Source organism: Aquarana catesbeiana, linkage group LG02 (genome assembly GCF_042186555.1).
Source record: "Aquarana catesbeiana isolate 2022-GZ linkage group LG02, ASM4218655v1, whole genome shotgun sequence".
NCBI lineage: Eukaryota > Metazoa > Chordata > Amphibia > Anura > Ranidae > Aquarana > Aquarana catesbeiana.
Genome location: NC_133325.1, coordinates 80,438,613 through 80,458,367, shown reverse-complemented (window position 1 = coordinate 80,458,367; position 19,755 = coordinate 80,438,613). Strand labels below are relative to the sequence as shown.

The 19,755-nt window shown below is 42.0% G+C and overlaps 1 protein-coding gene across 1 annotated transcript in view; it reads left to right on the top strand.

Moving 5' to 3' along the window:
- Window positions 1-19,755, top strand: part of LOC141126988 (matrix metalloproteinase-18-like) — a 56,032-nt gene that overhangs the window by 23,400 nt on the left and 12,877 nt on the right. Inside the window, exons 6-9 of the mRNA XM_073613083.1 lie at window positions 2,576-2,690; window positions 2,958-3,088; window positions 5,760-5,919; window positions 15,980-16,083. Coding sequence (XP_073469184.1) covers window positions 2,576-2,690; window positions 2,958-3,088; window positions 5,760-5,919; window positions 15,980-16,083 — 510 coding nt within the window. The remainder of the gene's footprint in view (window positions 1-2,575; window positions 2,691-2,957; window positions 3,089-5,759; window positions 5,920-15,979; window positions 16,084-19,755) is intronic.

Below are 19,755 nucleotides of genomic sequence, written 5' to 3'. Positions count from 1 at the left end.
ATTTACTAAAGGCAAATCTGCTGTGCACTGGAAGTGCACTTGTAGGGCAGTCGCTGCAGATCTGTGGGGGACACACAAGGAAAATAAAAAACAGCATTTTTGCTTGCACATGATTGGATGATAGAAATCGGCAGAGCTTCCCCTCATTTCAGATCTTCCCCACAGATCTAGAACAAGTGCACTTGTAGTGCACAGTATATTTGCCTTAGTAAATCAACCTCCAAGTTCACTATATGGACCACTTATGTATTTATACATGTTGATCATATCCCCCCATAATCTCCTCTTCTCTAGAGTGAATAAATTCAATTCCTCTAATGTTTCCTCATAGCTGAGCTCCTCCATGCCTCTTATCAGTTTGGTTGCCCTTCCCTTGTCCAGTTCCCCAATATCCTTTTAATGAACTGGTGCCCAAAACTGAACTGCAACTCAACATGTGTGACCAGCTTTAGTTGTGATTGCATCAGCATTGCTCTCTGCATCATTTTATCTGAATAAAGGGTGTTATGGTAACACTCCCTCAGAGGGCAGGTCCATGACACCCTGCACTCACAGAATGTCCTCAGTCTTTTGGGTTGAATGAAAGCGTTGGAGAGAAGGAAAGTATTGCAGCACAAACTGCAATGTTTTTAAACAAATGGTAAGGGACTATTGAGGAACAAATGACCGGAGTATTAACTACTTAAGGACCGCCCCACATACATATACTACGGCAGGGCGGCCCTTAAGCGCAAAATCGCGGACCTGTACGTGATTTCACGGATCGGCTCTGGGGCACGTGCGCGCGCGCCGCTGGAGCTGCTGATTGGACACAGCGGTAGCCAATCAGTGGGCCCCGCGGCCGCGATGGCCACCGGGGCCCCCCGATCATTCGTAGGAGAGGCAGAATGGCAGTCTGCCTATGGAAACAAGGCAGACCGCTGTTCTGTCAGAGAGGGAGAGAGAAATTTTGGGGGTTATTTACGAAAGGCAAATCCACTTTGCACTGCAAGTGCACTTGGAAGTGCAGTCGCTCTAAATCTAAGGAGTAGACACCGCTCCTTCACCGCTCCAAAGATGCTGTTTGCAGGAGTTTTTTTTCTCTCCTGCCAGCACACCGAATCAGTGTGAAAGCCTGAGTAGCGGCAGTTTTAGGTCGGTTTGCGGTCGCTATTTTTAGTACAATAACGCCTGCAAACTGCCCCAGTGTGAAAGGGGCCTTAGTGTCAGATTTGTCCACCGCAGACCCGCTAAAAATTGCTGATCGCCGTCATTACTAGTACAAACAATTAAAAAAAAAAAGTTCATAAATATATCCCATAGTTTGTAGACTCTATAACTTTTGCGCAAACCAATCTATATACACTTATTGGGATTTGTTTTAACAAAAATATGTAGCAGAATACATATTGGCCTAAATTTATGAAGAAATTAGATTTTTTACATTTTTTCATTGGGTATGTTTTATAGCAGAAATTAAAAAATATTGGTTATTTTTCAAAATATAATAATGTTTATAGCGCTAAAAATAAAAACTCAGAGGTGATCAAATACCACCAAAAGAAAGCTCTATTTGTGGGAAGGACATCAATTTTATTTGGGTACTGCATCACGTCTGTGCAATTGTCAGTTAAAGCAATGCAATGCCGTATAAAAAAAATGACTGGTCAGGAAGGGGGTAAAACATCTCAGAGCTGAAGTGGTTTAAGTACATTGCACATGTATTTTTGAAAGATTGACGCTAAAATTAGTTACTCAAAATGTGGAATGCCAGATGTCTTGCTTAGGCAATGTATTGATAGGAAGAAGCTTTGCTAAAAACAATGGCGTCCGTTCATGTGTCCTGTGCTAGGAAATGCAAGACAACGTAACTGGTGGAGATGAGGCTTAAGGTGTGTGTGGTTAAGCACAACAATGCCCTGTACACATGATCAGATTTTCTGACAACAAATGTTGGATGTGAGCTTGTTGGCGGAAAGTCCATGTGTATGCTCCATCGAACATTTGTTGTCGGACTTTCTACCAACAAATGTTGGCTAGCAGGTTCTCAAATTTTCTGCCAACAAATTTTTGTTGTCAGACTTTCTGATTGTGTGTACACAAGTTTGTCGCACAAAGGTCCACACATGCTCGGAATCGAGTACGAGCCGGAAGCGCTCCGTCTTGTAAAATTAGCATTCGAAATGGAGATATCACAGACGTCTTCTAGTTCACTACGTTCATAATTGTTGGCCAACATTTGTGTGACCGTGTGTATGCAAGACAAGTTGGAGACAACAACCTTCAAACAAAACAAAAATCCACAGTTTTGTTGTCGGAAAGTCGGATCGTGTGTACGCGGCATAACACTTCAAGCGATGTACTCGCAAAAAACTGTAGAACTTTTTATGATAGTTTGGAGAAAACCCTCTCTGAATTGTTGGATTATCTTCTTTGCTTTAAGTCAGCCTACTTGTAGTGCTAACCTTTCTCTACTCCAGCTTAGAACTTCCTCTACTCATGAGAGTGTGGAGAAAACCTTCTTTGAATCGTTGGCATATTTACTGTACACTGTTTCTTTTTTTTTTTTTTTTTTTTTTTTTTTTTTTACATATAGGGACTCAACCGGTGCCAAGATCACAGAAATTAAGAAAGCTTCCTGATTGTACGTTGAACATCACTTTTGATGCCGTGACAACTATGGCTTCGGAAATGTTATTCTTCAAAGATAAGTAAATATCAGTTTTTATTGCTGTTAATGCATCCTGGATGCTTTGAAAGGGTTTTGGAATCCTTCATCTTATATTGAGGGTATTTTACCAGCCAAAGGAAATTCTAGGTTACTCTGCTTGGCCTTCTGCTATTCCTACACCTAATACACCTATACAGATTTGTAGTGAAGATAGTGACACATAATTTGGGGCTTTAAAATGTGTGTTTCCCCAATAAAATGACCTGGACCAATAATAAAATAATGCAAACAATGTTATCTTTCATAGGCATGTATGGCGTCAAATCAATAAAAGCGTGCATGAAAATACTACAATTGAGAGTTTGTTTCCAGGCGTACCTAGTAACATTCAGGCTGCTTATGAATATCGTGAAACACAAACAATTATCATCTTTAAAGGTAATTCATTTTTAATATTTAACTTCTAAAAAAATGTTTAAGAGTGAATATTTTCTCTTTAAAGTTTATATAAATCTAAAGCACATGTCAACTTTCCAGTGATTGGATGTGACTGCATTAGTGTTTTTTTTAAAGACTTTTTTTATCTTTATTTTCACCTGCTAATCCTACAAATAGCACACATTCTGCCCAATCATGTCTACATTTTTTTTTTTCTCCATTGTATGGGCAGGGGAAGCCATAGTTGTCACACAGGCTGCACTTCAGATAAGTATTTATTTCATTTGTACATGACTTTCCTATGCTTTGTATTAGAAGCAACGTTTTTGTGTCATTATAAACTGGACAAACTATAGAAAAAAGGTGCTTTTTAAAGGAACATTTGTTGTTTTAAAACGAACACTATTCAGTCTAGAAAAAAAATGCATTTGTTTATGCTTTTGTTACACTTTTTAAATAAATTGCATAGAAAATAAAATATTGTCAAGAAAAAGCTTTGTTTGTACTGAAAAAAAAACAATTAATGTTTGTTATCTTAAAGTTGAACTAAACTGTATCTGAGCACTACAAACTGAAAACACTATTTAATTCATTTTTAATATAATATATATATATATATATATATATATATATAATTTTTAATATTCAATATTCAAAATATTCAAAGTGAACTCACCTATCCATCCATTTCTCCATGATTTATTTTGTTGAGAAATCACTTTGGAAAACACCCCCCCCCCCCCCCAACTTTTCTAGCTAAGGCCATCTTGAGTAAGGGCAGATGATTCATGTAGCATTTACTTCCTGGGATCCATCTGTGCCTTAGCTCAGGCATGCAGGCAGGATGGTATGCTTAGCTGAGAAAGCCCCTTCTCCTCATCTTCAGATGAAAGAAAAAAAATGCCCATGAAGACTCCTGGGATGTATGACATCATTTTGGCCTAGACCAGAAACCTGGAATTAACTGAATAAATGTAAAAAAAAAAAAAGTTTAAAACAAGTAAATATAATATACCTTCCTATTTATTTAATAATGCTAGCAGCATAGTTAATGTTGATTGAGGGAGTTTAGTTCCACTTTAAGTAGCAGAGTTTTTTTTTTTATAGCCGGCTGCTGCGTCATTAACAGCAGATGAGTCACCAGCTGTCAGCGGGCTTCCACACTGACAGCTGAATGTAAAAAAAAAACATTGCTGGCAATACAAAAATTTGAAAAAATACGGGATGGGGGACAAGCCATACCAGGCCCTTTGGGTCTCAGTCAGTGATGTCATCGGGTGCCCCTTAGTTATTTAAGAGCTGGCAGATGGTGGAGCTGGAAAATGCCTTCGTCTGGACCAGAGTTTTTTTATTTTTTATTTCATTTTTTCGGGTCGGCGGGTGTTGTGATTGACAATGGATCTACAGTGAGGGACATTTTTTTTATTTTTTATTTATTAATAAAGACTTGTCGAAAACTTGTGTTGTGTTTTTATTTTCTCTTTACACTTTTGTTGTGAATGAGTAGGGGTACTTTGTATCCCATACTTACTCACATGGTTGGGGGCGGGATCTGGGGGCCCCCCTTGTTAAAAAGGGTTTCCAAATTCTGGTAAGCCCCCCTCCTGCAGATAGCCACAACCACCGGCCAGGGTTGTGGGTAAGAGGCCCATGTCCCCATAAATATGGGGACAAGGTGCTTTGGGGGGCAAAGCCCCAAAGCACCCCCCCCATGTTGAGGGAATGTGGCCTGGTATAGTTCAGGAGGGGGGTCTGGTATGGATTTTGAGGGGAACCCCCACACCAAAATTAAAAATAAATAATTGTGTAGGGTCCCCCCCCCCCAAAATCCATACAAGACCTTTATCCGAGCATGCACCCTGGCAGGCCAGTAAGGGGGGACGACGACGAGCAAGCACCCCCCCTCCCGAACTATACCAGGCCATGTTCCCTCAACATGGGGGGTGCTTTAGGGCTGCCCCAATTTATTTATTCTTTTTAATTTTGGTGTGGGGGTTCTCCTCACAATCCATACCAGAGCTAAGGGTCTGTTATGGATTTGAGGGGGGCCCTCATGTCATTTTTTTAAAAAATGTTGGCGTGGGGTTCCCCTTAAAATCCTTTCCAGACCCAAAGGGCCTGGTATGGATTGGGGGGAGGCCCCCACACCATTTTTTTACATTTTTGTATTGCTGGCAATGTTTTATTAGATAGATAGATACAGTATTTAAAGTGGGGATTTTTTTTTTTTACATAAAGTGGGGCTTTTTGTAACTTTACAAGTCTGCGTGTGTATTTGTATCATTTGTGAACTGCATTTAACATGGTTACATAGATACATACTAGGTAAGGTTGAATAAAGACAATGGTCCATCCAGTACAATCTATGTAGGTGCACATGTATATCTGATGCTTGGTCCAGTTACATTTTTAATTAGTGGCCAAATGAAACCTATTTAGGTGAACGGTTCCAAGCCACAACTGCAAGAGAAATGCTTGGCTTGTCGTTGTGGCACAGTATTTACATAAAAAATTCCTGTTTGGCTGTCAGCAAAAGGGATACTGCTGCCTCCTGAATGACCGGCAGCTGCTGTTATACTTTATGCTGTTATACACTTTTCAGGAGGGCAGTAGAGACTGCCACATGTGTGAATGAGGCCTAAGTAAACACAGGTTTTTTTATTTTACCTAGATAGTCAGTACTGGAATTTGACCCAATATGTACCTACCCAGGACTCTCCCAAGGATATTTCCGAGATGGGTTTCTCTGCCTCTGTGCAGAAAATTGATGCCGCTGTCCATGATCAGAGCAGTCATAAAACATATTTCTTTGTGGACGAGCAGTACTGGAGGTAAGTCCAGCTAAAAAATAAATAATAAATTATTGTATTGAAAAAAATAATACCAGTAAGGTGTATGATGAGCTATGTTGTGTCCAATATGTTAAAAGAGAAGTATGGGATTTTTTTTTTATCCCATATTTATACTTCCCTAGGTGGATGCTGCATCTGTCCCCCACCACCTTTTCACTGAGACCCGAGCCACCGAACACCGTCGATGGCTCGGTTCTCTCATCTCCCCGAGTGGAGAGCTGCCACCTGTCAGTCAGCAGCTCTCCTGCTCTGCTCCTCCGCGCTCATTGGAGTGCTGAGCTGTGGAGGGGCGGCTGTCTCAGTGGCTCCCCGAGAGGCTGAGACGGCCATCAGTCCAGGCTGATGGCAGATCCAGACTTCCAGAGTAGGGATGACGCGGTGCCTGGACTGATTTTGGTGACGTCAGCAGAGAGAGGACTTCAGACCGCTCTCCGCTGAAAACGGGTCACAGGAGTGCAAAATCAATTGCACTCCTGTGACCCATAGGGGAAGCCTAGCCGAATGAGCTCAGGCTGGACCTCTCCTTTAATTAAAATATTTAGGGCAACTGCAGGCAATGAGAACAGACAATAGAAATGCAGGATCAATTTCTGTGCACAAACTTTATGTATACACCCTGTTCCACATTATTATGCCAATGATATTTTTCTCATTTACCTAAATAATTGATGTAAACAACAGTCAGCATAATTCTCATGTTAGCAACTAATAAGAGTACAATTCAAATTTTATTGAACAAACCTCCTAATGATAACAGTTTTTTTTTTCTAAATAAAAAACGTACAATGCACCGTTCCAAATTATTACGCACAGTAAGTTTCAAAACACTTTAAAGAACTGAAAATTGTCTTTTGTTGTGTTTGCAGCATATTTACTGAAATCAAAAGCTATTTCAATCAAACTATGAACAACATTTTAACTTTTTAAACATTTTAACAGGTCACGTTACATTTTAACATAGGACCCCTTATTTGATAGCAGCTTCACAAGTCTTGCAGGGGCCGGTGTCAATGACAGCTGATCACATGATTAAAACAAAAGCTCTGTGATTGTTTTTTTTTTTTTCTCCTCGCGCTGTCAAAAAAGCTGATCACTGGCTCATCTGCAGGGGGCATCGGTCCTGAAGAGGAAGAGGCAATTTATTATGCCTCATCTGTGCCACCTGCCATTGCCACCTCACAGTGCCACCTATCAATGCCACCTAGCAGTGCTGCCTATCAGTGTAACTGATCGGCGCCCATTATTGCCACCCATCAGTGCCGCCTCATTAACGTACATCAATGAAGGAGAAAAATTACCTGTTACAAAATATAATAATTAAAAAAAATATATAGATAGATAGATAGATAGATAGATAGATAGATAGATAGATAGATAGATAGATAGATAGATAGATAGATAGATAGATATAGATATATATATATATATTTTTTTTTTTTTAATTTGGTCTTTTTAAATTTTTTTAACAATAAATAAAAAACGCAGGGGTGATCAAATACCACCAAAAGAAAGTTCTATTTGTGCGAAAAAAATGATAAAAATGTCATTTGGGTACACTGTTGTATGACCGCGCAATTGTCATTCAAAGTGCGACAGCGCTAAAAGCTGAGAATTGGTCTGGACAGGAGGGGGTTTTAAGTGCCCAGTAAGCAAGTGGTTAAATCTCAGCTGTTTCAGCGAGAACTGGCTGAGATTGGAACCATTAATGGGCAGGCTCAATGTACCAAGTTGATCGATCAAATTGGGTACAACCAGCCCTGCCGGATTCTTATGCTTATCACTAGCGGTTGCTAGATCTGCTGGTGATAATCACTGTTTGTTGGGACAATACAATTGCTCAGCGGAAGGGATTCCCCTATCTGCACTGACTGTGCTAATGGGGGAATCAAATTTCTTCCCTGCAATCTGTGGTTGTTGGAAAGAAATTTGTACCATCTATTGCCAGTCTTGAAAGTGAAAGTTAGTGAATGTCTGGAAAGAACATGAGGGGGGGGGGGACAGATGGGGGATGGAGATAAGGACAGTTCAGTGATCACTGTGAGGCTCACTCACCCAGGTCCAGGCTGGAAGATCAGGCATCTTTGGCACACTGAGGAATCTGCAGCTGCTGTTTTCATATCTCCCGCCCACACATCCCTTCTCTTCAGATACATCTGCACGTCGGAGATAGTGTGGGGGCGGGGCGGGAAGTCACTGGAGGAGCATAGGTGGGAGGAGCTGTATTCCTCCCTGATCTCCCGTCAGTGAGGGGGGAGGTGATGTGTTCGCTGGGCTGTGTAAGTGTCACAGACACTACAGAGCTGCAGCCACCAGTCTCACCATTTACAGACTGATTCTCCTGTCCTACGGATGGGAGAAATCAGTCTGTTTTTTCACGGTTACTGAGATAATGGGAGGCTTGTCCACCCCTCCCCCTGCTGGTTCAGTCCTTCCTGAAGTCGCTCTCCTCCCTGCTAATGAGGATGCAGGGCGAGGGAGCAGTGGCAATGCGAGCGGCTCAAGCATTATGCTCAGAGTCAGCTAGCAGAAGAAGGAGGGGGAGAAATCCGCCCCCTCTCACACTCCGCCCAGGGCACCCGCCCCTCTCGCCCACCCCTTGTACCGGCCCTGGTTACACGGCACTCATCAGTGAACAGGACTGTTTGAAAATTAGTCTTCATGTATTTTTCTGCCCAATGCAGGCGTTTCTGCTTGTGAGCATTGGTTAGTGGTGGCCGAATGGAAGGTTTATGCATAGTTGCAAGACTCTGGAGGACTCTACACCTTGATCTCCATGGGACTCCAGAGGCACCAGCAGCTTCAAATATCTGTTTGCTGCTATGTAATGGTGTTTTAGCAGCTGCTCTCTTGATCCGATGCATGGATCTGGCCATTGGTGTGCGCAGCCTATTGCATTAGGGTGTGCACCCCAGAGCACAAACACACATGCCTGTATGTCAACAGAGCAGTGGACAGTGTCAGTAGAGCAAAGCTTGGTGTCAGTGGGGCAGTATTTTTTACAATATTTAATATTAACTTTTTACAATTTTTTTAGGAGCCCCGTTATGGGGCTTTGGTGAAATATCAAGGGTCTAAACAGACCCCTGATGTCTCACTTTTGAGACAGAGGAAGAAACTGAGAACAGTCTCTTTCTCTTCAGCCTGCAGTAAACATAGTTTACTATGCTTCACTTAAGAATGAAGACAGGAGCGATCAGTACAGATCACTCACTGTGTTCATTCAGAAAAGGAAGGCCAGTTAATGAAATATTTACAAGCCCCTTCCCCGCTCTGAAAGGAGAGGAGGGAATCTGGCAGCCCTGCTGGGGGGAGACGGGAACCAGGGGGAATCGGCACCGCATTGGGTGATAAGGGTGTGCCCAGGCACACCTGGCACACCCTGTGCGCACGCCTATGGATCTGGCAGAAATCTTCTTCAATGTGCCTTTATCTGGACGAAACCCGTCTGTGCTCCGAATCAGCCACAAATCTCTTAATAGTGCTATGATCACGCTTTATTTTTAGTGAAATATCTAATGTTTTCATACCTCGTCCAAGGCATTGAACTATTTCACTCTTTTCGGCAGCAGAGAGATCCTTTTTCTTTCCCATATTGCTTGAAAATGGTGCTCTGCTTAATAATGTGGAACACCCTCCTTTAGTAGTTTTTCCTTTTAATTGTGCTCACCTGGCAATCTAATTATCACAGATGTCTGAGATTGTTTTCAGTGATCAAAAGAGCCCTAAGACACAATGCCATCCATGAGTTAAACTGAAAAACAAAATATATAATCTTTGTGACACTGAAATAGAATTTGTATAATAATTTGGAACAGAGTGTGTGTATATATATATATATATATATATATATATATATATATATATATATATATATATATATATATATATATATATATATATATATATATATATATATATATATATATATATATATATATATATATATATATATATATATATATATATATATATATGAAACCCAACAGGTGCTAAAGGGATGACCACATGTTTTAAGACTCTGAATTAACCCTTTGCACATTTCTATACATATTTCTAGCAAACTTCTGCAAAAACATGTATTTTTTTTTTGATTCACATCCACTTCTGCTCTAGAGCAATTTTTATATGTAAAAATCTGCATTTTGGCCACAAAATTACTTAAAACCCCCATACCATTATATACACTATATTGTCAAAAGTATTGGGACACCCACATGAACTTTAATGGCTTCCCAGTTTTCGTTCGTAGGGCTCAATATTGAGATGGCCCACCCTTTGCAGCTATAACAGCTTCAACTCTTCTGGGAAGGCTGTCCACAAGGTTTAGGAGTGTGTCTATAGGAATGTTTGACCATTCTTCCAGAAATGCATTTGTGAGGTCAGGCACTGATGTGGATGAGAAGGCCTGGCTCGCAGTCTCCACACTAATTCATCCCAAAAGTGTTCTATCTGGTGGAGGTCAGGATTCTCTGCAGGTCAGTCACATTCCTACTTCCCAAACTCGCTCATCCATGCCTTTAAGGACCTTGCTTTCTGCACTGGTCCAAATCATTTTACTAAGCTAAGCAGGGCAATAACTTCTCCGCAGGATGTGGAAATCTTGCAAAAAGACCTGAACAAATTAATGGGGTGGGCGACTACATGGCAAATGAGGTTCAATGTAGAAAAATGTAAAATAATGCATTTGGGTGGCAAAAATATGAATGCAATCTATACACTGGGGGGAGAACCTCTGGGGGAATCTAGGATGGAAAAGGACCTGGGGGTCCTAGTGGATGATAGGCTCAGCAATGGCATACAATGCCAAGCTGCTGCTAATAAAGCAAACAGAATATTGGCATGCATTAAAAGGGGGATCAACTGCAGAGATAAAACGATAATTCTCCCGCTCTACAAGACTCTGGTCCGCCCGCACCTGGAGTATGCTGTCCAGTTCTGGGCACCAGTCCTCAGGAAGGATGTACTGGAAATGGAGCGAGTACAAAGAAGGGCAACAAAGCTAATAAAGGGTCTGGAGGATCTTAGTTATGAGGAAAGGTTGCGAGCACTGAACTTATTCTCTCTGGAGAAGAGACGCTTGAGAGGGGATATGATTTCAATTTACAAATACTGTACTGGTGACCCCACAATAGAGATAAAACTTTTTCGCAGAAGAGAGTTTAATAAGACTCGGGGCCACTCATTACAATTAGAAGAAAAGAGGTTTAACCTTAAACTACGTAGAGGGTTCTTTACTGTAAGAGCGGCAAGGATGTGGAATTCCCTTCCACAGGCGGTGGTCTCAGCGGGGAGTATTGATAGCTTCAAGAAACTATTAGATAATCACCTGAATGACCGCAACATACAGGGATATGTAATGTAATACTGACACATAATCACACACATAGGTTGGACTTGATGGACTTGTGTCTTTTTTCAACCTCACCTACTATGTAACTATGTAACTATGTAACTATTTGGTGGAAGTGTGGATTATGGTGTGTGATTGTTTTTCATGGGTTGGGTTTGGTCCCTTAAGTCCAGTGAAGGAAACTCTAAAGACTTCAGCATGCCAAGACATTTTGGACAATTTCATGCTCCCAACTTTGTGGGAACAGTTTGGGGATGGCCCCTTCCTGTTCCATCATAACTGTGCACCAGTGCACAAAGCAAGGTCCATAAAGACATGGGTGAGTGAGTTTGGGGTGGGGTAACTTGACTGGCCTGCACAGAGTCCTGACCTCAACCCGAAAGAACACCTTTGGGATGAATTAGAGCGGAGACTGCGAGCCAGGCCTTCTTGTCCACATCAGTGCCTGACCTCACAAATGCTCTTCTGGAAGAACGGTCAAACATTCCCATAGACACACTCCTAAACCTTGTGGACAGCCTTCCCAGAAGAGTTGAAGCTGTTATAGCGGCAAAGGGTGGGCCAACTCAATATTGAACCCTACGGACTAAGACTGGGATGCCATAAAAGTTTATGTGCGTGTAACGGCAGGTGTCCCAATACTTTTGACAATATAGTGTATGTTCTGAAAGCAGAAGCCCCTGTGGCTTTTTCGAATAAAAAGATAGTAGTTGCATTTTGTTTTTTATGTTGCACGATATTCGCGCAACTATTTATCAAATGCATATTTTCAGGAAAAAATATAATAAAATGCATTTTAGTGAACACAATATAATATTCAATTTTTTGGTAAATAGATACCAAACATGCAAAGTCTTAAAATGACGTGCGCGCGTGATATCATGAAAAACTATGGTACCCAAAAATCTCCATACACGCTTTAAAAGCCTTTACAACTAATCTGTTTAGAGTTGGCCATGCACTATGGCACTAGAATTATTGCTGTCACTCAGACGCTAGTGGTGATACATAACGTGTGGTGCAATCAAGGTTTACATACACGTGCGTACCCTGTGCATGCACTTGCATTTGTGGGTGTGTGCAGGGCAATGCGGGTTCCATTTATTTATGTGTTTGTTTTGTAACTATTTTATTATATCTATTTAACACTTTTTTTTATTTATGTTTTAAATTTAATTGCATTGCTATTTTAAAGAATTAAACCTGAAGTAAACCACACTTTTCTTTTTTTTTAAACCCTGCAAGACAATTGCCTAATGTGCTAGTATGCATACTAGAACATTATGAAATACCTACCTTAGAACGAAGCCTTCCAGCAGCGCTCTGTCGCCGCTGATAGGGCTTCCATCTTCATCTGGTCTTCCTTCCTGTCCACGTCTTCCGGCATGTTCACGCGAGTCACGGATCGTAGCTCTGAAGGGGCAGCACGGGTATGCTGTGCCTTCAGAGTGCATGCGCCGGCGACATCACCGGCTACATACAGTGTAAATATCTTCTAAACCTGTAGGTACAAGTATATAAAAAAAAGGGGGTTACTCCCACTTTAGCAAACCCCCGTTTGATAGCATTGGGCAGGTGGTATGTACTCTTTATGGAGACATTGGTTGTCTATTAGACCATAATGTTTCTCTTGCACCCAAAAGCAACTAACAGAACACAGATCTGCATGGTTCAAATGACAACTCTGGAACCAGAAGTGACTAAATCATTGTCGCTTCTGGTTTAATTCAGTGCATAGGAGATTGGGGTACAGATGTTCCTTGGTCTCCTCCTGCTTGGCCTCCTGAAGCTGGTTGACGTGCTCCTAGTAAAAGCTTGTATATGTTACGGGCAATGTGTAAAATCAGGCATTCTATAGTTTCTTCTGGAAACCTATTGAATTGTTAAAACTGAAGTTTAGCTAAAAAAATATAAAAACCCTGCAGCTTTAGTCTTATTAGTTACCTGTGATGAAGGGTGCCCCACATTGTGCAGGCAACTGGATCATGGAGAAACCTTCACTGCAGGGTTGCCTGTCCTCCTGTCTCTGAAGTGCTGCAATGATTAACTGCTTCAGGCCTTCAGGCAGAACAGCAGTACAGATCAGGACTGCGGCAAAAAATGAAAAAATAGGCCCGGGCATTTTAGACTTAGCAGCCTGGGGGGGTTTGCAGGGGCGGTTGATGGCGGGATGTGGGGTTCCAGGATGTGTGGATTTGACTACTTTAACTCGGGTTTTGATGGTGGAGTCCTGAAAATAGTATGAAACAGCACAAGATGAAGGTTGCTCTAATCCAGGGGCAACCTTTTGAGCATAGTGCGTGAAAAAATTTTTTCAAAGAAATTGAGAGTGCCAGATACATAAAAAAAACAAAAAAAAACAAAAAAATTGTCAACTTCACATGGAAAGGAATCTTTATAGTTAAGTAAATGCTTTAAAATAACTTGAATAATAGTAAGAAATCAACTGAGCTTTGCACCATCACACCTCAGATCAGCCCCAATACCTGCAAGTAATTGGCTTTGTGAATACTGCATAACGACTAACTTTGAGACAAAGTCGCAAAAAAAAAAATCGCAGATCGCCGCCATTACTAGTAAAAAAAAAATTATAATAATAAAAATGCTATAAATCTATCCCCTATTTTGTAGATGCTATAACTTTTGCGCAAACCAATCAATATACGCTTATTGTGGTTTTTTTACCAAAAATATGTAGAAGAATACATATCGGCCTAAACTGAGAATTTTTTTTTTTTTTTTTTTTTATAAATGGGAATATTTATAGCAAAAAGTACAAAATATTGTGTTTTTTTCAAAATTGTCGCTCTTTTTTTTCTTAATAGCGCAAAAAATAAAAACCGCAGAGGTGATCAAATACTACCAAAAGAAAGCTCTATTTGTGGGAAAAAGTACATCAATTTTGTTTGGGTGCAACGTCGCACAACCGAGCAATTGTCAGTTAAAGCGACGCAGTGCCGAATCGCAAAAAGTGCTCTGGTCAGGAAGGGGGTAAAATCTTCCGGGGCTGAAGTGGTTAAGGAAAGCACTAATCAGACTGCAGTTACTGAGTTACTAAATTACCATTAGGAGCGTTCTCTGGCCTGGAGCATTCAGATCCGACCTCTTCACTGGCGGGAAAGAAGGTGGGCATACACCAGCCTCAATTCTTTCCCTATTGACGGCTGCAGCACATCGCCGGCTTGTACTTGCAGGCTTCTCCGTCTCTCCTCCTCTCCTGGCACGTCGGCTGCGGGGCACATGCGCGAACAGGGACTCTGTGTTTAGCGGCGGCTTAGGTTGCCATGGAAGGGCTTGGTAGGCGGAGAATGTCTCCGCTGCTCCCACCACAACCAGCATATGCAGAACGGCCGGCCCTGCATGTCGGAACCTGCGGCTGGCCCTCCATGATGGACTCGGAACCCACGGCCATCCCTGCATGTCACAGCCAGACATGCGGCCCCCGGCTCACTGGGCAAATGCCTGGTGTGCCTTATGGCCAGTCCGGGCCTGGTACAGATGATCCGACAGGGACATGCCCCTCTTTCCTGCAGGGATGCAAGCCCACTTCCTGTCTCTATACTCCCAGTACTGTGATGGTTAACAGCTTCGAGACCAGGCAGAACAGCAGTACAGATGATCCAACAGGGACACGCCATCCTTCCTGCAGGGATGCCAGCCTTCTTCCTGTCTCTGTACTCCGAGTACTGTGATGATTAAGAGCTTAAAGACTTCAGGCAGAACAGCAGTACAGATGGTCCGACAGACACGCCCCCTCCTTCCTGCAGTGATGCAAGCCCTCTTCCTGTCTCTGTACTCCCAGTACTGTGATAGGTCTTCAGGCCTTCAGGCAGAACAGCAGTACAGATGATCTGACAGGGACATGCCCCTCCTTCCTGCAGGGATGCCAGCCCTTTTCCTGTCTCTATACTCCCAGTACTGTGATGGTTAACAGCTTCAAGACCAGGCAGAACAGCAGTACAGATGATCCAACAGGGACACGCCATCCTTCCTGCGGGGATGCCAGCCTTCTTCCTGTCTCTGTACTCCCAGTACTGTGATGATTAAGAGCTTAAAGACTTCAGGCAGAACAGCAGTACAGATGGTCCGACAGACATGCCTCCTCCTTCCTGCAGTGGTGCAAGCCCTCTTCCTGTCTCTATACTCCCAGTACTGTGATGGTTAACAGCTTCAGGTCTTCAGGCAGAACAGCAGTACAGATGGTCCGATAGGGACACGCCACCTCCTTCCTATTTCTCCACTCCATTCATTGATTACACTGCTTGTAACATGATCTGTGAATGAGGGAGAGAATTATGTGACGGACCAGACTCTCCCACATTTATAGATCATTTTACAAGCAGTATAATAAATGAAAGAACTATTCTGATTGGAGGAGTAAGAAGGAGATGTGCCCCCATATGGTTATGTGTACGTCTGTTCTGCTTGAAGACCCAAAGTGGTTAACCATTGCAGCATCAGAAGTTCAGAGACAGGAAGAGGATGGGGCATACCTGCAGTGAAGATTTCTCCAGGATTCTGCTGCCTGCACATACCTGCCTGCCTGTGACTAAAGCCTTATGGATTTCATTTTCTTTTTTTTTTTAGTAAACTTCAGCTTTAATCTGTAAGTCCTGAATTATTTTTAGGTCACAAAGTAAAAATAATATAATTTAATTTAATTTGTTACCACTGCTGCTCTTTACACAGTTATGATGAGAAAACACAAAAACTGGACTCAGACTGCCCTGAGGATATAAGCGATGGGTTTCCTGATATTGGAGAAAAAGTTGATGCAGCTTATCAAAGAGATGGTATGTCGTCATTTATCATAAACTTATCTTAAAGGAAAAACCTAGGAAGCCATGCACCAATCTTTTTACGTACCAGAGTTTTGTGTCAAAATTGGAAGGAGCAGGGAAGCGATGTGCTTGGAGAAAATAATGGGTGCAGGCCACAATGTGCTGATCTGCCTGTATCCTGACAAGTGCCCATATGCTGATTCATTGATGGGAACTCTGATGGAAGTTTTGTTACCCCAACACTTCATGTTCCTCCTGTTATGTGCCTGCTGTACTGGTCAGTTCTCTAGCTATGTTGGGAACTCAGTGTACTCTCCTCCAATGATCAAACTTGTCCTGACACACTCCCGCTGCACAGCCATTCACTGGGAAGCTCAGTTTTCTGCAGCTGAGAACAGAGGAAATGTGATCATTTATAAAAAATATAAAAAAAGGGAAAATGTATTTATAATGTTTTTTTAATATCTATACAAACATGTTTTGCTTTTCATTTCTATTTTAAAACAAATGTTTTATAAGGTGATTGTTTACAATCACTTTATTTGTTGAACATGATATACACTATACTTCAAATGATCACAGTACTGGCATATTATAAAGAAGTTATTTGTATTATTGGGACTAATACATTTCACCAATTACAGTGTGAATGGGGTGGTTCCTGAAGGTAGCGGGCCTGTGTGCAAAATAATAAGTTAGACCCCCTTTCCCAAAATAAAGAAAATAATGTGGGTGTCCCAGTGAAAAGTGGGTGTGGTTTGCAATGAGCTGACTATTGGGTGTGACTTAAAGGGGTGTGATTAAATAGGGACAGAGGCGACTTGCATAGTATAGCATACCTCCAAACCTTTTGAGATGGGAACGAGGGACACCTATTAGTAAAAGTATGTAGGCATAGGACACACACCCCTGCCACACCCCCTTAAAGGAGAATTGTACAATTTAAAAAATTATTTGTTTAACCTACAAGTACTTTTTTTTACCATTACTATTTCTTTATACTGACTTTTGACATTTATGAATGCAGCAATTTAGAAATTAGATGAAAGGTTTAGGGAAACACTTTTTGAAAGATAAAAAGTGCATTTTATATACAGCTATACATAGATCAGACCAAAAATGAGGGACAAATGAGGAGGAAAGAGGAACAGAGGGACATTGTTTCAAATCAGGGACAGTCCTTCGAAATCAGGGACAGTTGGGAGCTATGGTATAGAATGAGGTGGTGTGGAATAGGAAATGTACAGTGCAGATTACAGAATGAGGTGGTGCAGAAAAGGAAATGTAACGCTATCCCCGGAGGAGCCCCTTAAGTATGTTTGGTTCCATACTCTGCCTCTCAACCCCAAGAACAGTCCCAACCCCTCTAGCACACCTAATATGCAATATTAGTGTAAAACACAGCAGTAGAAAAGAAACACAAACTGTGGTAAACCAGAAGGTATGTTTACTGATTTGATAAATACATTTAAAAGTGTACAACATGAACTGACACCTCATGAAAATACCTTAGGTGAAACACCACTGGTGGTAAAAGCAGCAACAGCAGTAAACAATACCAGATGGTAATAAACAAAGAACAATCAAATATTAGCAACCCTTGTTTTACCTGAGTATCCTATGCGGACAGGCGAAAAGTGGGCAGGGGAATGACTTTGTCAGACTACTTCCTCCTGTTCCTCAACTCACAGGCGCAAACAATAAAGGCAACAGCATAACATTTATTAAACTATTATATCTTGTGGACTTTAACCTGCTCGTTTATTTTAACCACATGTGGCACGCGGCACGCTGATTTACATCGGCAGAATCGCACGGGCAGGCAAAAGGGCGTACCCGTACGTCCCTTCGAAATTCCCGTCCAGCGGGTGCACCCGCCGCGCACCGCGGGAGCGTGCCTGCAAACTCAATGTTCAACGGCGGCCCGCGATTACGATGAGGAGAGGCAGAACGGGAAGATGTAAACAAGGCATTTCCCTGTTCTGCCTAACAACATGACAGAGATCTACTGCTCCCTGTCATCGGGAGCAGTGATCTCTGTCATGTTGTAGTGAGCCCACCCCCCCTACAGTTAGAACACATCCAGGGAACACACTTAACCCCTTGATCGCCCCCTAGTGTTTAACCCCTTCTCTGCCAGTGACATTTATACAGTAATCAGTGGCTATTTTTAGCTCTGATCGCTTTATAAATGTCAGTGGTCCCAAAATAGTGTCAGAAGTGTCCGATCTGTCCGCCGTGATGTAGCAGTCACAATAAAAATACTAGTAAAACAAAAAAAAATAATAAAAATGCCATAAATCTATCCCCTATTTTGTAGACGCTATAATTTTTACGCAAACCAATCAATATACATTTATTGCAATTTTTTTTTAGCAAAAATATGTAGTAGAATACATATCGGCCTAAACTGTGGAAGAAATTAGTTTTTTAATATATTTTTGGGGGATATTTATTATAGTAAAAAGTAAAAAAATATTGTTTTTATTTTTCAAAATTGTCACCCTTTTTTTGTTTATAGCGCAAAAAATAAACACCGCAGAGGTGATCAAATACCACCAAAAGAAAGCGCTATTTGTGGGAAAAAAAGGACGTCAATTTTGTTTGGGTACAATGTCGCAGGGCCGCGCAATTGTCAGCTAAAGTGACACAGTGCCGAATCACAAAAAAAGCTTTGGTCAGGAAGGGGGTAAAGCCTTCCGGGGCTGAATTGATTAAGAAGGGAGTTCAGGCAAGTCCAGTCTCTAAGAGTGCAGTCAAAGAAATCCTTTATGGAAAAGTGGGGGGGGGAAGCAGGTTAGGTGTAGTCCCTGAAATCCTTTGGTTTTCAGCTAGCACTTAGGAGAATTGTAGTAGGAGAAATCCTGAATGGCAGAACAAAGCAATTCAACTGGCATGGATTATCAAGCAAAGAATGCAGGATCTGTGTTGTTTGAGTAGTGATCACTGGAGTAGTTTGCTCAAAAGGTATTGTATTCCTTGGTACTACAGGTACCAGCAAGGTGAATGACAATGGTGTCTGTATAAAGTGTCTCTGTATCTGGATGGCCTTGCGTCATGTGGCACTACAGGTGTCAGCAAGGTGACTAAGGGCAATGATGTCTGTATACAGTGTACAAAAAGCTGGATGGGCAGGTGCCCACTCACCAATACTGTAATTGATGATGCTGGTGATGAAGATAGTGACTTTACAGGATCTCCCTCAGGGTCCTGGCTCAAGGTATGAGATGGCGTCCGACCTCCATCGCACTGTGCCACGGCCCACCTGGATCGGTTGTAACCGTGAAGAAGGCGGAGCAGAAGTGGCCTCCAGGCTGATGCTGAACAGTAGAGCGATGCTGTCCGCAGATGCTCCTAGGATACACGTGTGGTAATTCTTCCTTGCATAGGCCATGACTCTGCCCCAGAATGTACAGACAGTGAGTCCCTGCTTGACTGATCCAGGCCGGGGTCCCAAGAGAGCGAGCCTAGCACAGCCTTTTTATCAGCTCTCCTAGCAATCTGTTCTTCTCTGCCAGCCGGCTGGTAGTTGTAGTTCCAAGCAGTTCAACTAGAATGTGAAACTTGAGTCCTGGACTAGAAATTCCCTGTATGCTTTGCTTTCTGGTGGTAATCCCCCTGTTGGTAGGATGTGATGACACAGAGTCTTTAGCTGGCACAAGAGGGAAATAGTTTCACTGCAGC